Source organism: Erpetoichthys calabaricus, chromosome 3 (genome assembly GCF_900747795.2).
Source record: "Erpetoichthys calabaricus chromosome 3, fErpCal1.3, whole genome shotgun sequence".
Taxonomy (NCBI): domain Eukaryota; kingdom Metazoa; phylum Chordata; class Cladistia; order Polypteriformes; family Polypteridae; genus Erpetoichthys; species Erpetoichthys calabaricus.
In genome coordinates, this window is record NC_041396.2 from 240641982 (window position 1) to 240663249 (window position 21268).

The window sequence follows — 21268 nt, forward strand, 5'->3', positions numbered from 1 at the left end:
TTCCTGCTATTACTGTTTGCTTCGTTTGCTTTTTAAGTTTGCATTCAAAACACTAACAAAGGAATCATGGTAAGTAAAAGAAACACCACAAGATTGGAGGAATAAGAAGTAAAAAGAGGAAGTGATACAAATAAAAAAATAAAATCAATTCTTAATGCCTAAACAAACTAAATATTTATTGAATGCTTATAAGTTTAGTTTCATTAAAAAATTACCATAGAAATGTTTTTGGTTTGGCACAACTTACTGTATTAAGGCAAACATAAAAGGGAAATAAATCACATTTTTTAACATTAGATCAGTACTTTATACAAAAAAAGGAATACTCCGCTAAGCAGTTATCTTAAAGGCCCAGTTGAAGTAATGTGCTGAATCAAAATAGAGTAAGTTGTAATAAGCATTTTGATTAAAAAAAATAACTGAACCAAAAAATGTAATATTTAATGTTTATTCATTTCCGCATTTTCTAAACTGTGTATCTAAGCTGTGAAACACCAGAAATATATGCATGAATTTGTAACAAAAAATCATTCTGCATATAGTTTTATTCTAGAGGAATTACTTTGAAATATTTTGCCTAACAGAATTATTTTGAGTGCTTTTCTAAACCAGCTATAAAAGAAACCATAGACAATTGGATTAAATGTTGAATTCAGGAGCCCAAACCAGGAAAGTGTATCTATCAATAAAGGTGATGTTGTGTAATGTATAAAGGGGTCAATTATATTACACACAAAGAAAGGAGACCAGCATATTAGAAAGACTCCTAATACTATTGCCAAAGTTTTTGCAGCTTTTGCTTCTCTTTTGCTGGATGCTGAGTCTCCATTTTCTTCAGTAATTTGCGTGGGACGAGCTGTGTCTCTGATTGACCTTGCTTGTCTCCTTGCTACCTTAAAAATTTTTATATAAATACATACCATAATAAATCCAGGGATATAAAAAGAAAATAAGGATGAAAGCAGTCCAGACGCTTCATTTTGCATTAAAATACAGCTGCCTACACAATTAATATTCGTATTGTAGAAGTCTTCTATACCCTTTAAATTTAACTCTAGAAACACAATTCCAAATCCAAGCACAGCAGAAACAACCCAGCTGGTACAGATTATGTTAACAGTTATAGATAGGGTGATCTTTGTTTTGTATCTTAATGGGTGGCACACTGCATAGTACCGATCGATAGATATAACAGACAGATGAATAATAGAGGCAGTACAAAGCATGATAAGTGTACTGAGATGAAACTTGCAGAAGAATTCCCCAAAATACCAGCATGTCTCTACACTTCGAACCATAACAGGTGGCATTATAAATCCTCCCAAACATAAATCAACAACTGCCAAAGACAATATAAAATAATTTGTTGGGGAGTGAAGTACTCTAAAATGAGAAATAGAAATAATGACCAGTAGGTTTCCAACAACAGTGACAATGATTGTCATCCACAGAAATACATATATAAGGATGCGGACAGAGATTGCGTAAGGACGTTTCTGACATGAGCTTTTTACAGAATCATAACAATACTGGACAATTTCAGAATTTTCATTCAAAGTGAAGTTCAAGTTCATATTTCTTCTCATAGCTCCTAAAATATAATACAGTGTTGGTTATTATAATTTCCAACCAAATTTGTAACAAATACATTATTTTTAACAATGTAAACGTTCTTGTAAACAATTTTTACATACTTTTTAAAAATTCATTCTTGTTTCAGTTTTATGTTACCATTAGTTATATTTCAGTGGTTCATATTTTGTTCAAACACAATTTCATAATAAATGACTTTTGCTTTTTACTAGAATTACTAGAACTGGTATTTGATCAGCTGACCTTTTCTGCTGTTCTTCTGCAATCCTAATGAAACTTCTCTGTAGAATCTACTGTGCTAATTGTATCCAACTTATTTGCCAGTTAACAAACTGTGGGTGCAAAGGACAATGCAAAATAAGAACTGTTTCCTTAGTGTGATTTATATTTTGTGTTGGTATTACCAAGCAACAAGTAACATCAGCAAGCAGTTTTCAGTTAGGGACAAAATGTGTATTATCTCTCCTATAAGCTAAGGGACTGGCACTAATACCCTCTCTGATTAGAGACTGAAAAAATAAAATGTATGCACTGAAATGTGTGACTAGATCTCTTTTACAATTTAATTATCAATTTATACTTGTTTGGGCACTAAAGGTAAAGAATATTTTGGAGCTGATCTCGCCTTGAACCGTACTGAAAGATAATTGTAAAGTGTTGCTTTTTTTAAGTAGATCCCTTGATTTTCTTTTATAGTAGCAGACCTTCTTACATTACTTCCTTCATTTTCATCAGCTTTTTGATTTCTAAACAGTCTGGTAATCCATAGACAAAGAGGACACACGTAATCATTAGCCTATAACTACCCAAATGAGAGCAGGTGTACTTTTTACCAATGACACCATATAAATATAAAAATGCATACATGTTGAGGCATAAACAGCCACACTTTTCACTAGATATTATATAATCTGTTATTTATTATGAAGGGCATTCATTTTCTCTAACACAACTACTGAGGGCAACCATTAAGCACAAGGTAGAAACAACAACTGGACAGGGCACTAGCCCGTAATGGTGAACACACATGCATACTACCTTATGGCCAATTTAACAACACCTATTCACCCAAAGTAAATAGTATAAGGTTATTAAAGTAAAGATGAAAAAAATCTTTCTAAGATTTCAGTCTACTTATAAATGATATGACATCTTAAAACAAGAACATGCAAAAAAATAAAACAATGCCAAAACTTACTTTAGCTGAAGCCCTCCTTTCTTCTCATTAGAGCAAATCATTCAGTGCTTTGTTGCTTATATAGCTTACAATGCTGTGACTCATTGCATATAATAATTAGATGGCGCAATCATAACACATTGAGATATCATCATACAGCATAACACTGAACAAAAGAAATTTCCAACATTGATGATCATTTCTCTCAGGTAAAAAGTTACAAATGATTTTAAAATATTTTATACGATAAAGTACAAATAATAAAATGATCAAAAGAGTATTATACTGTACATTGTTCACTATGCTACATCTAAACAAATTTACTCTATGGTGTGTACTGTATTTAAAACAAAATAATTACTACTACAGTAGTAGAACACACAGACCTTCAGTTCTCCACTAAAAGGGGATTGATCTACCAATATCATGATCAACTTGATCATAAATTCTTAACATAAAAGCACCATGTTGTGGGAGATTTGTTACTTTTTAAAAGTATCAGTTCCTTTTATGTATTATTTACCATACCATACCATACCATTTTTATTTGTTGAGCGCTTAAAAACACAGCATTACAACTGACCGAAGCGCTGTACAGTAAAAACAAGCAAAACTAAAAGCAAAATATTAAAAAAACAAACATTAAGAAATAATTAAAACAGAGACAGTAAAAAAACAGGTCAAGGGACCCAATAAAACAGAGAAATAACAAAAAGCAAAAGGAAATAAGACAGGTTAAGAATTAAAAGCCAGTGTGAAGAAGTGCGTTTTTAGGTGTGATTTGAATGTGGCAACTGAAGCGGCTTGCCTAACCACTAAAGGTAAGTAGTTCCAGAGTCTGGGTGCACAGACGGAAAAAGCCCTTTCACCACGAACTTTAAAACGTGCCTTGGGAACGGTTAGGAGCAGCTGATCTGCGGATCTAAGAACACGAGGGGGATTGTGACAATGGAGCAAGACACTCAAATAGGCAGGGGCTAGACCATTTAGTGCCTTATAGGTTAAGAGGAGTATCTTAAAATCAATTCTAAATCTAACCGGCAGCCAGTGTAGGGTTTTTAAAATCGGTGTAATGTGTTGGCTTCTGCTGCTTCCAGTTAAAAGCCTTGCAGCCGCATTTTGAACCAATTGGAGTCTCGAAAGAGTGGCTTTACTAATACCATATAGGCAGGAATTAGAATAGTCGAGCCGGGACGTAATGAATGCATGGATTACTGATTCCAGGAGGTGGTAAGACAGAATTGGTTTGAGTTTGGCAATTCGCCTGAGATGGAAAAAGCAGGATTTTACTGTGCTGTTGACTTGAGCATCCATTTTCAGGACCATATCGATTTTGATTCCAAGATTGGAAACAGACAAAGTTACTGGAATGGGAAGGAAGTCGAGGCCAAAGGGTAGGGTCTGTTTGCGGTCAGGACTAAAAACAATGACCTCGGTTTTTGAATCGTTCAGGTGAAGGAAGTTTACAGCCAGCCAGTCCTTAATATCAGATAAGCAGTCGAGAAGAGGTTTAGTGGAGTCAGTTGACTTGAGGGAGAAATAAATTTGGAAATCATCAGCATATAGGTGATATAAGATTGCATGTTTTCTAAAAATTGCACCTAAAGGCAGGATGTAAATTGAAAAAAGTAGTGGCCCCAAAATGGAACCCTGGGGGACACCACATGGGAGTGGGACTGATTCAGATGAAAAATCGTCTATCATGACTCTAAGAGTCCTATTGCAGAAATATGACCTGAACCAGTCGAGGGCTAAGCCAGATACACCAGCCCAGGATTCAAGTCGAGAGATCATGATGTCGTGGTCGATTGTATCGAAGGCAGCAGATAAATCGAGAAGAACCATAATCACGTAGAGTCCTGAGTCCAATGCCAAGAGGACGTCATTTAGGACACGTAAATGCGCGGTTTCTGTGCTATGTTGGGGCCTAAAGCCTGACTGAAAAAGGTCCATTACCTGATGGTCCTGTAAGTGATGAATTAATTGCTCATAAACTACTTTTTCGAGTAATATTTACAAAAAGAGGAACTAAATATATTATAAAGTTGCTGATTATTAAATACAAGGCATTACAAGCAGTGTTTTACTTTTTCTTCTTTGGTATGAAAAACTGCACATTGGACTGGCAAGCATAAATTAAATTCTAAGCTTATACATGGATCTTCATGAAACAGACCAGAAACACTGTCAAATGTGATCATTTTCTTGTGTTTCATTAATATACGGAGTTGTTCTAGTGCAGTACTTTGATATAAAATCCATCCTCTTTTTACATCCTCTACCTAAACCACAGAAAAAGTCATGGTATGAACACTGGCCACTGTATCACCTGATCACACTGTTTTAACATATCTATAGTAAATAGCTGGTTTAAAAGTAAACTGATACTTTTTTAATATGTTTATTTTGCCAGATTGTACGCAGTACACTCTTTTTCTGGTTGGTTATGCAATTGTGGCGTGCAAAGAAGTGATGTACCTGCTTCCTGCTTTAGAACCAGTGCTGCTCAGATAACAGTAACACAGGTATTATCACTTTCACTTCAATAAAATAAGTATTGTGTTGGGGTACTCATTATTTTTAAAAGTAATCATTCTACCTAATGCATGTCACTAATGCATTAAAACTTAACAAGTTGTAAAAAGCACTCAGAAATAATATTTAATAAGTAAAAGTAGATACACTTCATCAAATTTTAATTTTCACTGACGTAAGAAATTCTTCAGTTAAAAAATACTTGACTAAAAGTAAAAAATTATCTACTTTCGAAAATACCCAAGTACCAAAAGTAAAAGTATTTTATAATAATGAGGAGGTGCAAGGCATTATCTAGAGAACACAATGCATCCTTTTTAATTTTAAGGGTTATTCTAAGGGTCATGTTAACACTATAAGAGGGTAATTTAACACTGAGTACATTTACAAGTGCTTTAATAACCTGGTTACTCAAAGAAAACTTGGTTTCTAAAATGCCATCTAAATCCTCATTCTAGTTAGAGAAACCAAGTTAACACCTTTAAATTTCCCTATGAATAACCTGATTATATGGCCGTGTAAACCCTTAACAGTTAAGGATACTGCTGTCTGTGCACTTCGATTGTACTCTTCACCTGCTTAGCTTCACACATGATTTCAGTAGCTACTGGTAGAATCACCCACAAGATAAATTTCCTGAGACAAAAGCTTGGGCAGTCACATTATTACTTCCGCTGTTTGAAATTATCTGTCTCAATATTTCAGAAATCATTATATTTATGTTAATGAGCTGAAAATATAGTGCACAATCTCGTGAGCAGTATTGGGGGGGGGGGGGGGGTAAACACGTTAAAAGTAATGTGCATTACATATTCCAACTACTTTTTAAAGTGAAAAATAACATAATTCTTATTTTAGTTGAGCTAAAAAGACTTAGTAGGTTATTTATAGGTTATTTATATCCCAGCAGAACTGAGTGTAAAGCAAGAACAAACTATACTAATTTACAATTTTCAACCACAAAGTCAAGCAAACAAGTGCTGTGTGCAATCTATTACCAGATATCCGTAAATAAACAGTCAGTTTAGTTATTTGCTATAGATTTGGTGAAACAGTATGAAATGATAACGAAGTGGCCAGTGTCCATACCGCGAATCATTGGTGTCTAAGTTCAAGGATATAAAGAGTAAAAGAATGTCATTTACTTCGCAGCACGACTGAATGTATTTATCAAGCACAAGAAAATAATCACAGGCTTTATACTTGTAAACAGATTCATGGTGGCCATTGATGATGTTTCACTCTTTTTCTGTGCAGCTTGCTGATGTCTGAGTGTTTTGCCAAAGGAGAACACCAGACGATTGCTTGCGCAGGTTAAGGTTTTTAAGAAGCCAGGTTTCTGCCTCTACTGGATTACTCATCTTATTCTGGCTTTGCTTACGCATGTAAATGAACCAACTGTTGATTTTACTTTGTTCCAGCTGAATCCTGATAGCTTCTTTCTTATTAAACGCCATTTCCTGTAGTCTTTTAACACAATAATGAAAAGCAATGAATCCTTCACTCTTAATTAACGTCATTCTATTCAAGTAGGTGCTTTTTTTGCATTATATGTGAATACACCTAAACATATTGCAACAGCGCTGAACAAGATTGAGCTAGCAATGCATCATCAACAGAAGAAGCACCCATAAAAACGGCAGCTCTGCAGAGTTGCATGTGCTTTTCCATCTAGTGCGGCAAAAGGCGAGCAGTCAAAGAGCTACGTAAAGAGCAGAGAATTCATCCATTGCAGCGCTTGGCGCTGATGTTACATTGGTGTCAGAAGCAGGATGGGAATAAAACCTACAGTCTGACTTAGCAGAGTGCCAATTTCTTTGGAGACCTTAAAATGAACCTGCTTGGCTCTTTGGAGGAGGTGCAGGAGAGTCTCAAGGCTCAGATCTGTAATCTGCAGTGCCATTTGCAGCAACAGTACAGGGATAGAGACATTTGAGAGATTGACATCTCTGCAGCTCCAACACTGCTTCTCCATTTGCAAACCTCCATTACCCCAGGAGTGAGGACACTGGCAGAGCTTCAAGATCATGGAGCTAGGAGAAAGTGTGGCAGATCAAGTTGCTGCTGAACCCAAGTGAGCTGTGAGTAGCAGGGCTAGTGGTAAAAATTCACATGTGAAGGACAAGGCAGATGATAGAGGCGTTGTGAATTGGCGGCTAAAGGACAGTCTCAAAGCTGACATCCAGACCTGGAACATGGTTTGCAGCACCACTTCAGTAAAGGAAAACAGCAAAGAGGCTGGTACATTTGCATTTCCACACCAGGAGGTTTGCCTGCTTGCCTACAGCTGACCAGCATTGAACACCCCTGCTGCACCGAATGACAGAACAGCACTTAACATCCCAGTTTTCCACCTGCCAGTGCAGCAAGCAGCATTCCTGCTGTGCCATCTGTCAACACAGTGCTCCCAAACCCTGTGTGGTGTAGCGGGTCCACAGCTCATGTCAAAAAGGCCACTTTTTAAAATAAATAATCGCCGCACTCGCGGCTTAGCGAGGGGGCGTGGTGTGTGTGGCCAAGTGGTTCCCGGGGAGTCCTCACTTAAGTGCACAGGTGAGGAGTTGTCCACATCTGTAATTGTTCCTGGGAGTTGATGATTTTCACAGCTGATCCACGTCCCCATGATAAATAGAAGCGTGAGGCAGCTAGCAGGAGCATGACCCGCATCGTCACACCCTGCTGATACAATTTATTTTTATATAGCCCAAAATCACACAAGAAGTGCCACAATGGACTTTAACATGCCCTGCTTTTTGACAGCCCCCCAGCCTTGACTCTCTAAGAAGACAAGGAAAAACTCCCAAAAAAACCCTTGTAGGAAAAAAAATGGAAGAAACCTTGGGAAAGGCAGTTCAAAGAGAGACCCCTTTCCAGGTAGGTTCGGTGTGCAGTGGGTGTGAAAAAAAGTGGTAAATACAATATAATACACAGAACATAACACAAGTAATCTTCAATACAATATAATAGTGCAACAGAAATATTACAAGCACAGAGCAGAATTCAACAGTAGATCCATCCATCCATCCATTTTCCAACCCACTGAATCCGAACACAGGGTCACGGGGGTCTGCTGGAGCCAATCCCAGCCAACACAGGGCACAAGGCAGGAACCAATCCTGGGCAGGGTGCCAACCCACCGCAGGACACACACAAACACACCAAGCACACACTAGGGCCAATTTAGAATCGCCAATCCACCTAACCAGCATGTCTTTGGACTGTGGGAGGAAACCTGAGCGCCTGGAGGAAACCCACGCAGACACGGGGATAACATGCAAACTCCACGCAGGGAGGACCCAGGAAGCAAACCCAGGTCCCCAGGTGTCCCAACTACGAGGCAGCAGCGCTACCCACTGCGCCACCGTGCCGCCCTCAACAGTAGATGATATCACATAATATGATTTGGATTTGTTCAGAGTCCTGGAGAACTCAGACATCCAGCTGCCTCCCCCTATTGGGCATTCCAAGCTGAGTCAGCACTGGGCCAGCCAATCTAATGAAAGGACCCCTCCACCCAACAATTTCTGCAATCAGCCATCAGAGATGACTTTACCTTAGGCAGGCAAAACAACTTACAGTAGGGCACTGGCACCAAATGCCACATTTGAGTACTGAGAAGAGAAACAGAATAGGTGAGGGTTAGTAACAAATTACAACTATCATATTATTTATGTTTTAGTGCTAATACACCAACAATAGAGATGCAGTATGCACAGTTAATCAGCAGCTTTGATGTGTCCTTAATATCAGCTGTACAACCGATGCAGGAGAGAAGACACCCTGTCATTTTGACAAGTTTGCACACCATTGCAAGGAGTTGGAAATGGCCACGCGGGGTAATGACTTTGAAGGGAGGGCTATGCAATGGCACTAAACAAGTTACATAAGCCAGTGATGAGTCACTAAAAGACTGAGCTGCCATTGCATCATCATTGCCTATAAAAACGGCAACTCTGCACAGTCACACGTGTTTTTCCAACTAGTGTGGCAAAAGGCAAGCTGTCCTTTTAAGGATAGCGAGCCACCCCAAAGAGCCACATAAAGTATAGAGTCCATTTGTTGTGGTGTTCAGTGTTGATGCTACAATATGAAAAAAAACATTTATTATTGAATTTTATATAACTTATATATAATTGTATAAATTATAGAATTATGTATGTTATAGAATTTTATGATATAGTGAGTGGCAGAGCAGACACACAGCTATTTTATTCTTTCTTCTGCTGAGTTTTTCTGCTTTCACATTAATTTGCAGATTTTACGCCAAGGTCTGTCACCCTATTGGATCAGACTTAGGTTACAGAATGTCAAGTTCTTAGTGCAGCTTTAATTATTCTAGTGTTTCCTTTTGGGGTAGCTGGCTGTTTTAGCTAGCCAAATGTAAGATTAATATAGAGTTCAAAGGGTGTATGTCACACTCTGGTATGATTGGGAAACATTCTGCTTCACGTGTTAATAATATGTAAACTGGACTTAAACTTATTTTTTAAAGGTGCATGTCATAAATTTGTAGAAATTGAGGACTGTGCAAGAGTGGAAAACTGCAAGAGAGCAAGCATAGCACCACACTCAAAACTTCGGCCTTGAAGAATTTACGAACTGAGGTGGCTGATTAGTAATCTGAAGTTTGCCAGTCTTGATTGCTCTGCATCAGACAGGTAGAAGCCATGAACACAGCAGATTCATCAGTAGAGATGGTGAATCCCATTTTTAATGCAAAAAGTTGTTGAATAAAGTAGCAATGTTGTCCAGTAATGAAGAACTTTTTTCATTATATTCTTTTATTTGCAACAAAACATTATTACAGAACACAGCTAAAGCAGACAAATATGAATCATGCAGCAAGATCAATAATATTGTAACAGTGCTGATACTTGCTTCTGTGCATGTTCTTTACCTACTGTGTGGATTTTCCTTTGGGTAGTCTGTTTCTTCTTTCATGTCCCAAAAGCATTTGTGTTAGTCCAACTGGCAACTTGAAATTGGCCCAGTATGAATGAATGGACACCTGTGTCTGATGAAAGACTGTGGTTGGTTCCTACCCTCTGGACTAAAGAAGGCTGATGTTAGGATGGGCATCCTGCCATACAAACTACTGCTCATCCCAATAAAATACGTCAACTCAAAAAATAGCCATTAAAGTGGCATAGGGAAAGAATTAGAGAGAGTAACCAGGCTGTTTATCACCTAATTAGAGCACCATTGTTATTTTCATGCTAACTTGTAAACTGTTTCCTGAAACCAAAAGTCCTGGCAGTGAGATATTTCAGACTATGGTTTAGTGGTAAGGACTGTAAATATCTGCAACCATGACGAGCTAGCTATGTAAAAGCAGGACTTGTGTTTATGTTATCCCAGTATTAACCTTAAACTTAAAAAGAAGTTTCAATAAGAAATTATACTTTCTGGTCTGATATGTTCTGAAAATATGAGAAATAACAAAAATGCCGTTATTATATACTACAAAAAGCATTTAATATCAGATACCATAATAAACTTTTATAGGCATCATTCTAATGAAAGCTTTTTTCATTAGATAGAAACCTTTTTAATTTTATAAGGAACATATTTTGTGAAATATAACAAAAGTTAATATTTCATAGCATTATAAAGGTTTAGGCAGTGTGTGATACATATTTGATTTGACAGGTTTCCATTTCTTAAAATAATATGCATGACATTTGAGAAAATGTTCTTTTTTTACATTTTCAGGGTAAAGCACATACAAATTTAAAACAAAAAATGAAGTAATTTGCTATTATTCTACATATAGGTTACTTGGGTCAGTTACATTTGCAGTTTGGATTAAATATCAAAGACAGGTGGGGTTTACATGGACTCCCATTCTTTAATATGGCATGCACAATAAAAATATCAATGCCCGATTCACATGTGTCATACTCATTAGTAAACAAATAAAAAAGAATTCCTAATGAACTGACGTGAGTTAAACTACATATATATGTGTTAATAATGAGATGAAACTATTATAATGTTTTGTCAATTAAAAACCTACATTTTTCTTATTTTTTTTCATGTCAATTAAAAACCTACATTTTTCTTATTTTTTTTCATATCATGTACAATAAAATACTCTTGACTGCCTTTAAGTAATGCCTAAAGCCTAAAAGAGTACTGTTAAACTATCACAGCATGGAAAAAACATTAAGTAATCATATTTAAGAAAGCATTGGTGTTACGTGAAACTGACAAAAAATGATTTTTTTATACAAGTTTGTAATTCAGTGACTTGGACTTTAAACCCACAAGGACAAGGGTTCAATTTTTGTCCCTCTAAGCAAGCTGCTTAACCACTTTGTTCTGGTATGCATGGTACTATCTGTAATGTGGTTTTATGCTTGTCAAGCACAGTGGAGTCTTCACTAAAGAAAGGCACTATATCAAATAAAGGCTGAAACGTTTTTTGACAGTACTATACAATATGCTTAGTTAGTGATGAATTGAGTTTTTCATATTGTATTTTATGTTTCAAATATCAATGAAGAGAAAAGGCCCTTTCTCAGGTTGTAAATAGTTTTACCATGGAAGAATCATTTTGAAAAATCTGGCCAAGTGCAATCATTTTAAGAGCTTTTCTGAACCAACTATAGAAAAAGCCATAGACAAGTGGATTAAAGCTAGAGTTTAAGTAACCACACCATAAAAGAATGTTTATCAATAAAGGTGGAGTTGTATAATGTATTAAAGGATCAACTATGTTACACAAAAAAAATGGAGACCAACAGATTAGAAACACACCCAGAACTATTGCCAGTGTCCTGGCAGCTTTTGTTTCTCTTCTGCTTGATTCAGCATTTCTACGTTCGTCAATTCTTTTACTTTGATGTATAGTGACAGTAATAGACTTTGCCTGTCTTCTTGCCACTTTGAAAATTTTTATGTAGATACATACCATAATAAAACCTGGGATGTAGAAGGACAGTAAAGAAGAAAGCAGACCAGATGTTTCATTTTGCATTAGAACACAGCTACCTTTGCAGTAAACATTATGCTTGTAAAAGTCTTCTATGCCCTTTAAATTTAGTTCTAGCAGCACAATTCCAAATCCAAGCACAGCAGAGATTATCCAGCTGACACAAATTATATTAAAAGTAACAGAAGTTGTGACCTTGATTTTGTATTTCAGAGGATGACACACGGCATAATAACGATCAATAGATATGATGGAGAGATGAATTATGGAGGCGGTGCAAAGCATGATAGCAGAACTATAGTGGATCTTGCAGAAGAACTCTCCAAAATACCAACACGTTTCAACAGTTAGAACCATAAAAGGTGGCATGATAAATCCTCCTAGAAGAAAATCAACAACTGCCAAAGACAGAATTAGATAGTTAGTTGGTGTGTGAAGTTCTTTAAAATGAGATATAGAAATAATGACTAAAAGATTGCCACAAATCGTAACAATGATTGCTGTACAAAGTGTTGCATAGATAAGAATCTGGGTATGGACTGGATGGGCAAACTTGCGACAAGAGTTATTTACAGATACATAACAGAACTGCATTATTTCAGGATTCTCAGTGTTGTTAAAATTCATCTTGGTGACAGGTGGTTAGAAATTCATTACCTAAAGAAAGAGAAAAGATTTAGCACTTATTTTGATTTTTTGACAACAAAATGTAAAAATAGCCATCAAGAACTGGACTGATTTTCTATATAAACAATACTTATCATTGTGTGTTTTTATTAAAGTAGTAAATTACTATGCCACATTAATTATTAATTGCTTTGGCACATTTAAAGGGTAAAGAATGAAGATTCGGTTGAACTGTGGTACAGTTCATGGCAGCAGTACTTCAAAACATACAAATGCTGTTTATTTAGCCTTAAATTGTTTGATCATTTGTTATGTGCTCATTTATATAACAGACATTTTTGGTATTTGTTTTTAAGATTGCTTAAACAATTGAAGTCAAAATCAGAACTTCACTGTGTGATCCTAAGCAGGTTGCTTAATACTGTATATTCTGTAAATTTAAAAAAAATGTAAATAGTCTAGATTAGTGTGTTCTTAAATATCCTGCTGAAAAGGTGGCATCATTTTCTAAAAAGAAATAAAACAGAAAATAACATTTTTATGTTATTTTAATTGTTCAATTTTACTTTTCTTGCAAATTGATCTTTTATAGTTTGGAAGAGTACTAAAAATCTTTAAAAACTTTGGTACCGTAGATATATTTAAGGACTCTACATCTCTTTAATAATACTCTTAATTATATAAGTTTCTTATGTAGGTGTGTATCATTTATTTATCTTTTGTATACAATTTATTCATTAGTTGTTCTTACTTAATTTAATTTATCTTTGAATGTAACTACTTCCTTGACATGTTGTAGCTACATCCTTTGTATGAAAGTGTGCTATAAAAATAAATGTTGTTGTTGGACTTTTTAAACAAAATAAGGTGTTTTTTTCCTCACTGAGTTAACAAAGGTGGGGACGAGTAACTAGTTCAGTATAAGATATCCTAATAGATTTTACATTTTACATCCAGTGTTATTCTAAATAATGTTACTTGATGAACTGGAGCAATTATAAATTCAAAACTATCTTACAGATAGGTACATTGACATTTTCAAGAGGGTGAATAATTTAACAAAAGCTTTCATTTCCATGTTTTAGTTTTGTTTAAGTATTCTACAGCATCACTGCTTTGTGCAAAGTGATCATTTTATTATGTATACTTCATTTCACCTTATGGCTATGTATTATGCAATAACAAATTAATTACGTATCCTAATAACAACATATTGTAAATAGTTTTAAAATATGACAATAATAGTAATATTGAATAATACATGCTAAAACATTTGTAAATGTGTTAACTTTTATTTTCAATGGGAAATTGAGCATTAAAAGTGGCAAGAGTTTGCAACTAATGTCTATTTACAGTGCAAAAGTGACATAATACTTTTCACAGCTCTACAGATTAATATGTGAACTGCTATTTTAGCATTCTTTAAAGCTAAATATTAAAGTCTAAAATGTTAATTTGTTTTGGATCTGAAGGATGTCTTGTTGTGTTACAAAAGCCTAGAATAAGATTATCTGAAAGTTTAACTAATATTTATTTAATAAAATAATGTGGCACAGCATATCATCTCTTAAGCTTATGAAAAAATATATACCTCAACTTACCTGAACTGGGACTGTGCAAGTCTTGTGAAGAAATACACAGTTATTTGTTTGACTTTCCATTTTTATATGTACAATCCACTTCACTCTAGGAAACAAAACAATGTGATTACTATATGTAGGACACAAAATTACAAAGAATCTGTGAAGGAAAAAAAGAGGTGTAATCAGCCTAATTTACCTCCAGGGATGCTAGGGTTCCCCAAGGTGTATTAAACTAATAATATGGTAAGTATAGAAAGGCAGTATTGATACACAGTAAAGTGAAAATATCATACACAATATTGTATGCAGCATTCTCTATGATGTTACCTTGTGTTTCAAACAGAAAAAGAAGAACCTGTAAAATGCTAGTTTTACTTTGGTATGCTGGGATAAATCTTAACAAGACATATATTCCCATTAACCTTTGACTTAAATATACTGTTAAAGATTCATCCATCCATCCATTTTCCAACCTACTGAATCCAAACACAGGGTCACGGGGGTCTGCTGGAGCCAATCCCAGCCAACACAGGGAACCAATCCCAGGCAGGGTGCCAACCCACCGCAGGACACACACACCCACACACCAAGCATACACTAGGGCCAATTTAGAATCACCAATCCACCTAACCTGCATGTCTTTGGACTGTGGGAGGAAACCGTAGCGCCCGGAGGAAACCCACGCAGACACGGGGAGAACATGCAAACTCCACGCAGGGTGGAGCCGGGAAGTGAACCCGGGTCTCCTAACTGCGAGGCAGCAGCGCTACCACTGTGCCACCCTGTTAAAGATTCAGTACAATACAATTCAATACAATATATTGTCAATATTTTTCTGGTATTTAATTAACAATTTCCAGTAAAGTCTTTAATTTATTGTGGATTAAAATGTTATAGGTATAAAAAGGAAATACTTGCTTTTAGAAATAAAAATCATATGATCATGTTTCTTTAATGGATATGATATGATGTTTATGTTGACATGGTATACTCCTGGGGCCTCATGTATAACGCCGTGCGTAGAATTCATACTATAACATGGCGTACGGACAAAAGCGGAAATATTCGTACACACAAAAAAATCCAGATGCATAAATCTGTGCGAACGCAATTTCCACGCTCTTCCGCTACATAAATCCCTGTCAGCATGAAAAGTAAGCTCAGCCTTCTGTGAAAAGACAATGGCAAAAGCATGGGGGAAAACAAAAGAATTTCAGCGAATACCAAGTGGAGGCAAGGAAACAGTGATATAATCAACAAAAGGAAGTTGATCGAGTGACAGAGTGTCGGAGAAACTCAAAAGCTCAAGTTCACAAAGTCGCACAGTACCCAAAATAAAAAAGAAGTTGTCAGATATCAAAGTTGCTGTGAAAAGGCAAGTCGTAGCCCACCATCTCAGTGTCATATGAAAGCTTATTAGGGTACAGAAAAAAAATAGGCGCACAGTGGGAAAAAAGCACGAAATGTCAACTTTAATCTCAAAACATCCATTTTAATCACATAGTTTATTTTGTCATTAAAGTAGAACATCATAAACCTCATCTTAAAATTGTTTAATTTACTAGTTTCTCAAATCCCATTGTAACTAAAGTAGCACGTTAAATGCTTTGTTTTGTATTTGATCTTCTATGTGTGTGAATCACTACGTGTTTCTTAAACGGGCTTTCTCTTCCTCCGACAGGACACAGAATACATTACATTTGTGATATTACAGATGTCTGTATAATTAAAATACTGAGATGTATACTTGGTGTCATTTTCATGATGATAGGAGTTAAAGCATATTATTAAACATGGGAACACAGTGTCGCGGTGATTGTTCTTGCCTCACGCAAGATGCTTGCAGCGCTGTGCGCGACCTTTGATGAAATAATTTACTGTAGCAGTACTGTCTCTCTCAAACATACTAACCCCCAATTACTGTCCTTACTTTTCTTTCTCCAAATACCCAGTCGCCACACAAATAGCTCTGTAATAGATGTTAAGCCATCTGTAAGCTTAGAACGCAGATTCTTCAAAACTTTTAAAGAACATTGAAATATCTTTGTAGTACATGTATAATTATTCTATCCATCTATCCTTCCAGTGTTGCGCCAGCCCCAGCAAGGGGCTGAAAGGGGCGCCAGCTCCTCGCTAGCGCTGCAACACCGTGTCATCACATGTTTAATTATTAACAATACAGATTATTTAAATGATGTTAACATTTTATCTGCATAATATAATAAACATATTTTCCTGCATTTCATCTTAAAAATGGTATTGTCATCATATGTCTATACGCGCTTTATAAAGTGGCTCAGGTTGTGCAATATAATAACTGTATCGCAAGGTTACAGAGAGGTAATTGTACTTATAAGTACAAAGCGTTCTACAAGGAGCACTTGATGGACTGATTGAGTGTGTTTATAGTTCTTGGGATGAAACTGTTTCTGAACCGCAAGGAATGGCTCTGAAGCGTTTACCATATCAGAGCAGTTCAATAGACAGCATGGCTGAGACAGCATGTGCTTGATGCTGTATACCAATAATCTTTTTCCAATCATCTGCTGTAGAGCTGTGATTCCCCACTCTGATACAGTAATATAAATACTCCGAGTGGTGCAGTGAGAGTAATATGGTAAAAGATGATCCGCTGTGGCAACCCCTAACGGGAGCAGCTGAAAGAAGAAGAAGGTGCAGTGAGAGTAACAACTCTAAAGCAGCTATGGTATTTAGAATAGTTTGACCATTCTGTGGACCATTATATTGTTACAGGTTAATTACAATCAGATGCATTAAACTAATAAACAATATGCAGTTAATTTCAGTGTATTTATAAAGCCACGTCAGGGATGTGGATCTAGAAAAGAAAGGTAAACCACACTGGAACAGTAGCAATTCTTTGACACTGGATGCCGGCAGTTTGCAAAACTTAGTGGAGAACTTGCATACGCCAGGGTTGGAGCTACCGTGAAAATGTGCATGGCTTTACACCAAGTTTAGGTTTTATACATCACAATATGAGTGTGGAAATAGGCTTACGCAACATTTTGTGCGTATGCACGGTTTATACATGAGGCCCCTGATTACTATGTATTGTGTTGCTTACAGTTCCTCACTCTTGAACTGCTTAAAGAGTTAACTCGTGTCTGGTTCTCCATCTCCAATGTATCCTGTGTCTGTTCCAGCAGCATCATGAACAAGAATGAATTTTTCATCAAGGATCCAATGCATCACAGTAAAGATTCAGGTACATACCTTTTTTATTTGGGCAAGGACAAAGCCTTTCTTACAATGTTCATAAGATGGCTGCTAGGGAAGCAGGATACAAACATTTTGTACTTAGAAGTCAAAAGATTGTAGGAAAGTAGAATGGATCAGGATGATGAGTGAGCTGCTCTCATCTTTCTTACAACATCATCAAATGTACTGATTCTTGGAGATCTGAACATTCATGTGGACACTCCCTCTAATTATTCTGCTGCCCAGCTCTTAGAGCTCCTGGACTGCCTAAATCTGAGGCACCTTGTCAAGGTCCCCACTCACAACAAGGGCCATACCCTCGATTTAGTCATTACTGATTCAGTCCTCATCTCTGACCTCCAAGTACTTAATCTGAGTGTTTCCGATCACAAAATTATCTCAATGGATTTACCCACAAATTCACTATACTCTAAACCACAGCGCTGTATCCACTTCAGGAACCTGAAAAAAATACATTTGACTGATTTAAATGCTGACATTAAGATTGCTCCCCACCTTTCTTATGTCAGTGAATTAGTCGATTACTACAACAATGGGCTCCACAACATCCTTGAGACCCATACCCCAGTTAAATCACGAGTGGTATCTTTTGTAAAATCTGCCCCGTGGTTTACAAGTGAGCTTTGACAGATGAAAACAGCTGGGCAAGACCTCGAGCAGCGTTTTGTTGCAACCAGTTCAACAGTCCACAAATTAGCTTATTGGGAACACCAAAAAAACTACTCCAAGGCACTGACCACTGGCAGATCTCAATACTATTCAAATTTAATCAACAACAGTCCTGTAAATTCCAAACAACTTTTTTCTGTGATAAATCATTTACTCAATCCTCACACCTACGCCTGTAATAATTTCACAGAGAAGCAGTGCAATAATTTTATTGAATATTTCATCTCTAAAGTGGACAGCATCCGCACCTCATTGTCTGCCTCCAGCCCTCCATCGCTGGATGTTTCTATATCAAATCCAATGGGCTGCCTTCCCCAGTTCCTCTGTACCACAGTTAAAGAAGTTGAGGACATCATACAGAAGATATGACCTTCATCGTGTTCATTGGACCCTTTTCCTACTCCTCTGGTAAAAGCTAATGTATCAGATATAAGCCCTCTTATTACTGATATCATTAATCACTCTCTCCAGAGTGGCTTAGTCCCACTGGCCTTGAAAACCGCAAAAATTAAACCTCATTTAAAAAAATCCTCTTGGTCAAGTGGTCAAGTTAGACTCCCATCTGTCATTTGATATACATATCCATCACCTTTGTAAAATTGCATTCCTTCATCTCTGAAACATAGTCAAACTCTGTCCCTACCTCTCCCTCTTTGATGCTGAAAAGCTGGTTCATGCCTTTGTCTCATCCAGACTGGACTATTGTAATGCACTCCTCATCGGGATACCCAAGAAGAGCCTTCAAAACCTCCAACAAATTCAAAATAGTGCTGCAAGAATCCTGATGAGGGTGCGGAAATATGAACACATTTCACAAATCCTTCGATCACTTCATTGGCTCCCTATCCACCTCCATATCGAATACAAACTCTGTTTGTTTTCTCACCAGTGTATCCATGGAAATGCTGCACAATATCTTAAAGAACTCTTTATATTACAATCCACTACAAGAAACCTCCGTTTTACAAATACCTACCGCCTTCACCCCCCTGTGACCAAACTTCATACAATGGGAGACCAAACCTTTGCAGCCGTTGCTCCACGGCTCTGGAATGCCCTACCAGAGAGCCTAAGAACACAGCAGATTGTGGACTGTTTTAAAAAACAACTAAAGACTTTTCTATTTAGGAAAGCTTATTAACAAGAATGCTATAATTATTGTTGTTTTATCTGTTTTTATCTTGCCTTGCCTTTGTTTAAACTTTTTATGTTGCACTTTGAGATTTACTGCTAATGTAAAGTGCCCCTATAAATAAAATGCATTATCATTATTATGATCAGGCTAAAAAACTGGCGGTCAACTGCAAATGACTCTCTGATCTTGGCAATTCTGCTTCCAATCTGCAGTCCAATTTGCAGACAAGAGCAGGAGCAAAACAAATCACAACTTGTCTTACAAAATAGTATTACTGGAGGATGAAGATAAAGGGAGATGGAATTGATCTGTGGATTGCTCCAGAGTTTTCCAGCATCCATTTTTAAGCAGACATTTGCTATTTAAGAATATTTACCAGTTCTGCCATGCTGTGCAGGTTCAGATTATAGCATCCTCAAATGCCATCAGGCCTAATTGAGTTTCCTGGGAAGAGCTACATCACCTCTTTTCTAACTTTAAAATGTCAGCAATGGTGCAGTGAATGCTGGTGCACAACTGTTGCTGCCGCTCCTCCCTGTTAACATTTTTCATTAAAATTCTCATTAAACCTTGCAATTTTTGGACTTCTTTCACTTTCTCTCACTGTATTTATACAGTAGTTCATCAATGCAATTGATTACTTTTTATATTGAATTTGGATTTATTTTTATGGATGTTGTCTTGACTGAATTTACAACCTCAGGGACAACTGATTTGAATCTCTTTGTGGTTCACATGAGGAAACTTTCTTTTGATTGCCTACTCCTATCTGATGTCTGATTTGTGAACAGTTTTCTTTGCACCATGGAGATCTAAGTAATGGGTATGTTCTTTCTCCTTAATTAAAATGAACATATTGGATTACTGTCAAAGTCTTCTATACTGTGCCTTCTAAAATGGATTCACTGGATTGCTGCTGATGCATTCTATTGTGGCACTAAGGTGATCATACCTGTAATACCCACGGTTATTTGAATATGGTTATATGTTGGATCCTCCAAATCCTGGTAATTATCTTCTTGTGCATCTTAAAATATTCCTACTTTTTAATGAATCAATCCTCCAGTGGTATCAGTATATGCTTCTACTGGATTTTTTTGATGTGTTACCGTGCATTTGTGGCACCCCACCCCACTCATCTCAACTTTTCTGCTGTGCTGTGCTGCTTAAGTGTTCTCTACTACTGTCAGGTAAGTATTAGCTTTCTACTATGCTGAAATACTCCTATGATAAACTCAGGCACATTAAACAGTTTGTCCTGAGCAAATAGTCAGGCTGGAGTATCCTAAAAGACCCTGGAATTGTGCGGCACCTAAAATACTTACTTCGCTGAGCAGGATCTCACCACCACTAGGCTGCAAAAGGAAAATTCAGAATCATTTGTTCAGGAATATGTTGTCCTACTCATGGCTTTGGAGTATCAATGTGCCAATTTTGTAATATGCTAAAGTAAACTCTGTTTATGGATCTGTACACAGAAACTTGACAAAAACAAACTAATTTACATCTCTTATGGATGTGACACCATCTGGATACATTTACTTCACAGAAGTTTGCAGCTCAAGAGAAGGTGGAGGAGTTTCAGTAATTGTTAGATCTGAGTTAAACATCAAAAGAATTCCAACTAACGGCCCATTGTCTTTGGAGTGTCTGGCTCTTAAACTAATAACAAAATCTGGTCCTATCTTACTTGTTGTTCTCCATCGTCCCCCAAAATACAATAAGTCTTTCTTATCTGATCTGACTGAACTACTAACCCATTTAAATTACCT

The 21268-nt window shown here is 36.7% G+C and overlaps 2 protein-coding genes across 2 annotated transcripts; both read right to left on the minus strand.

Annotated features, from left to right (window-relative positions):
* Nucleotides 1-237: 237 nt before the first annotated feature.
* LOC114649507 (trace amine-associated receptor 1-like) lies at nucleotides 238-1586 on the minus strand. Its single transcript, XM_028798998.2, has one exon. It carries the CDS (start codon nucleotides 1584-1586, stop codon nucleotides 528-530), a length of 1059 nt encoding a protein of 352 aa, XP_028654831.1. The 3' UTR covers nucleotides 238-527.
* Nucleotides 1587-11653: 10067 nt separating this feature from the next.
* On the minus strand, nucleotides 11654-12882 carry LOC114649508 (trace amine-associated receptor 1-like). The gene has a single exon (XM_028799000.2). The coding sequence runs from the start codon at nucleotides 12864-12866 to the stop codon at nucleotides 11826-11828; it is 1041 nt and encodes a 346-aa protein (XP_028654833.1). The 5' UTR covers nucleotides 12867-12882; the 3' UTR covers nucleotides 11654-11825.
* Nucleotides 12883-21268: the final 8386 nt, after the last annotated feature.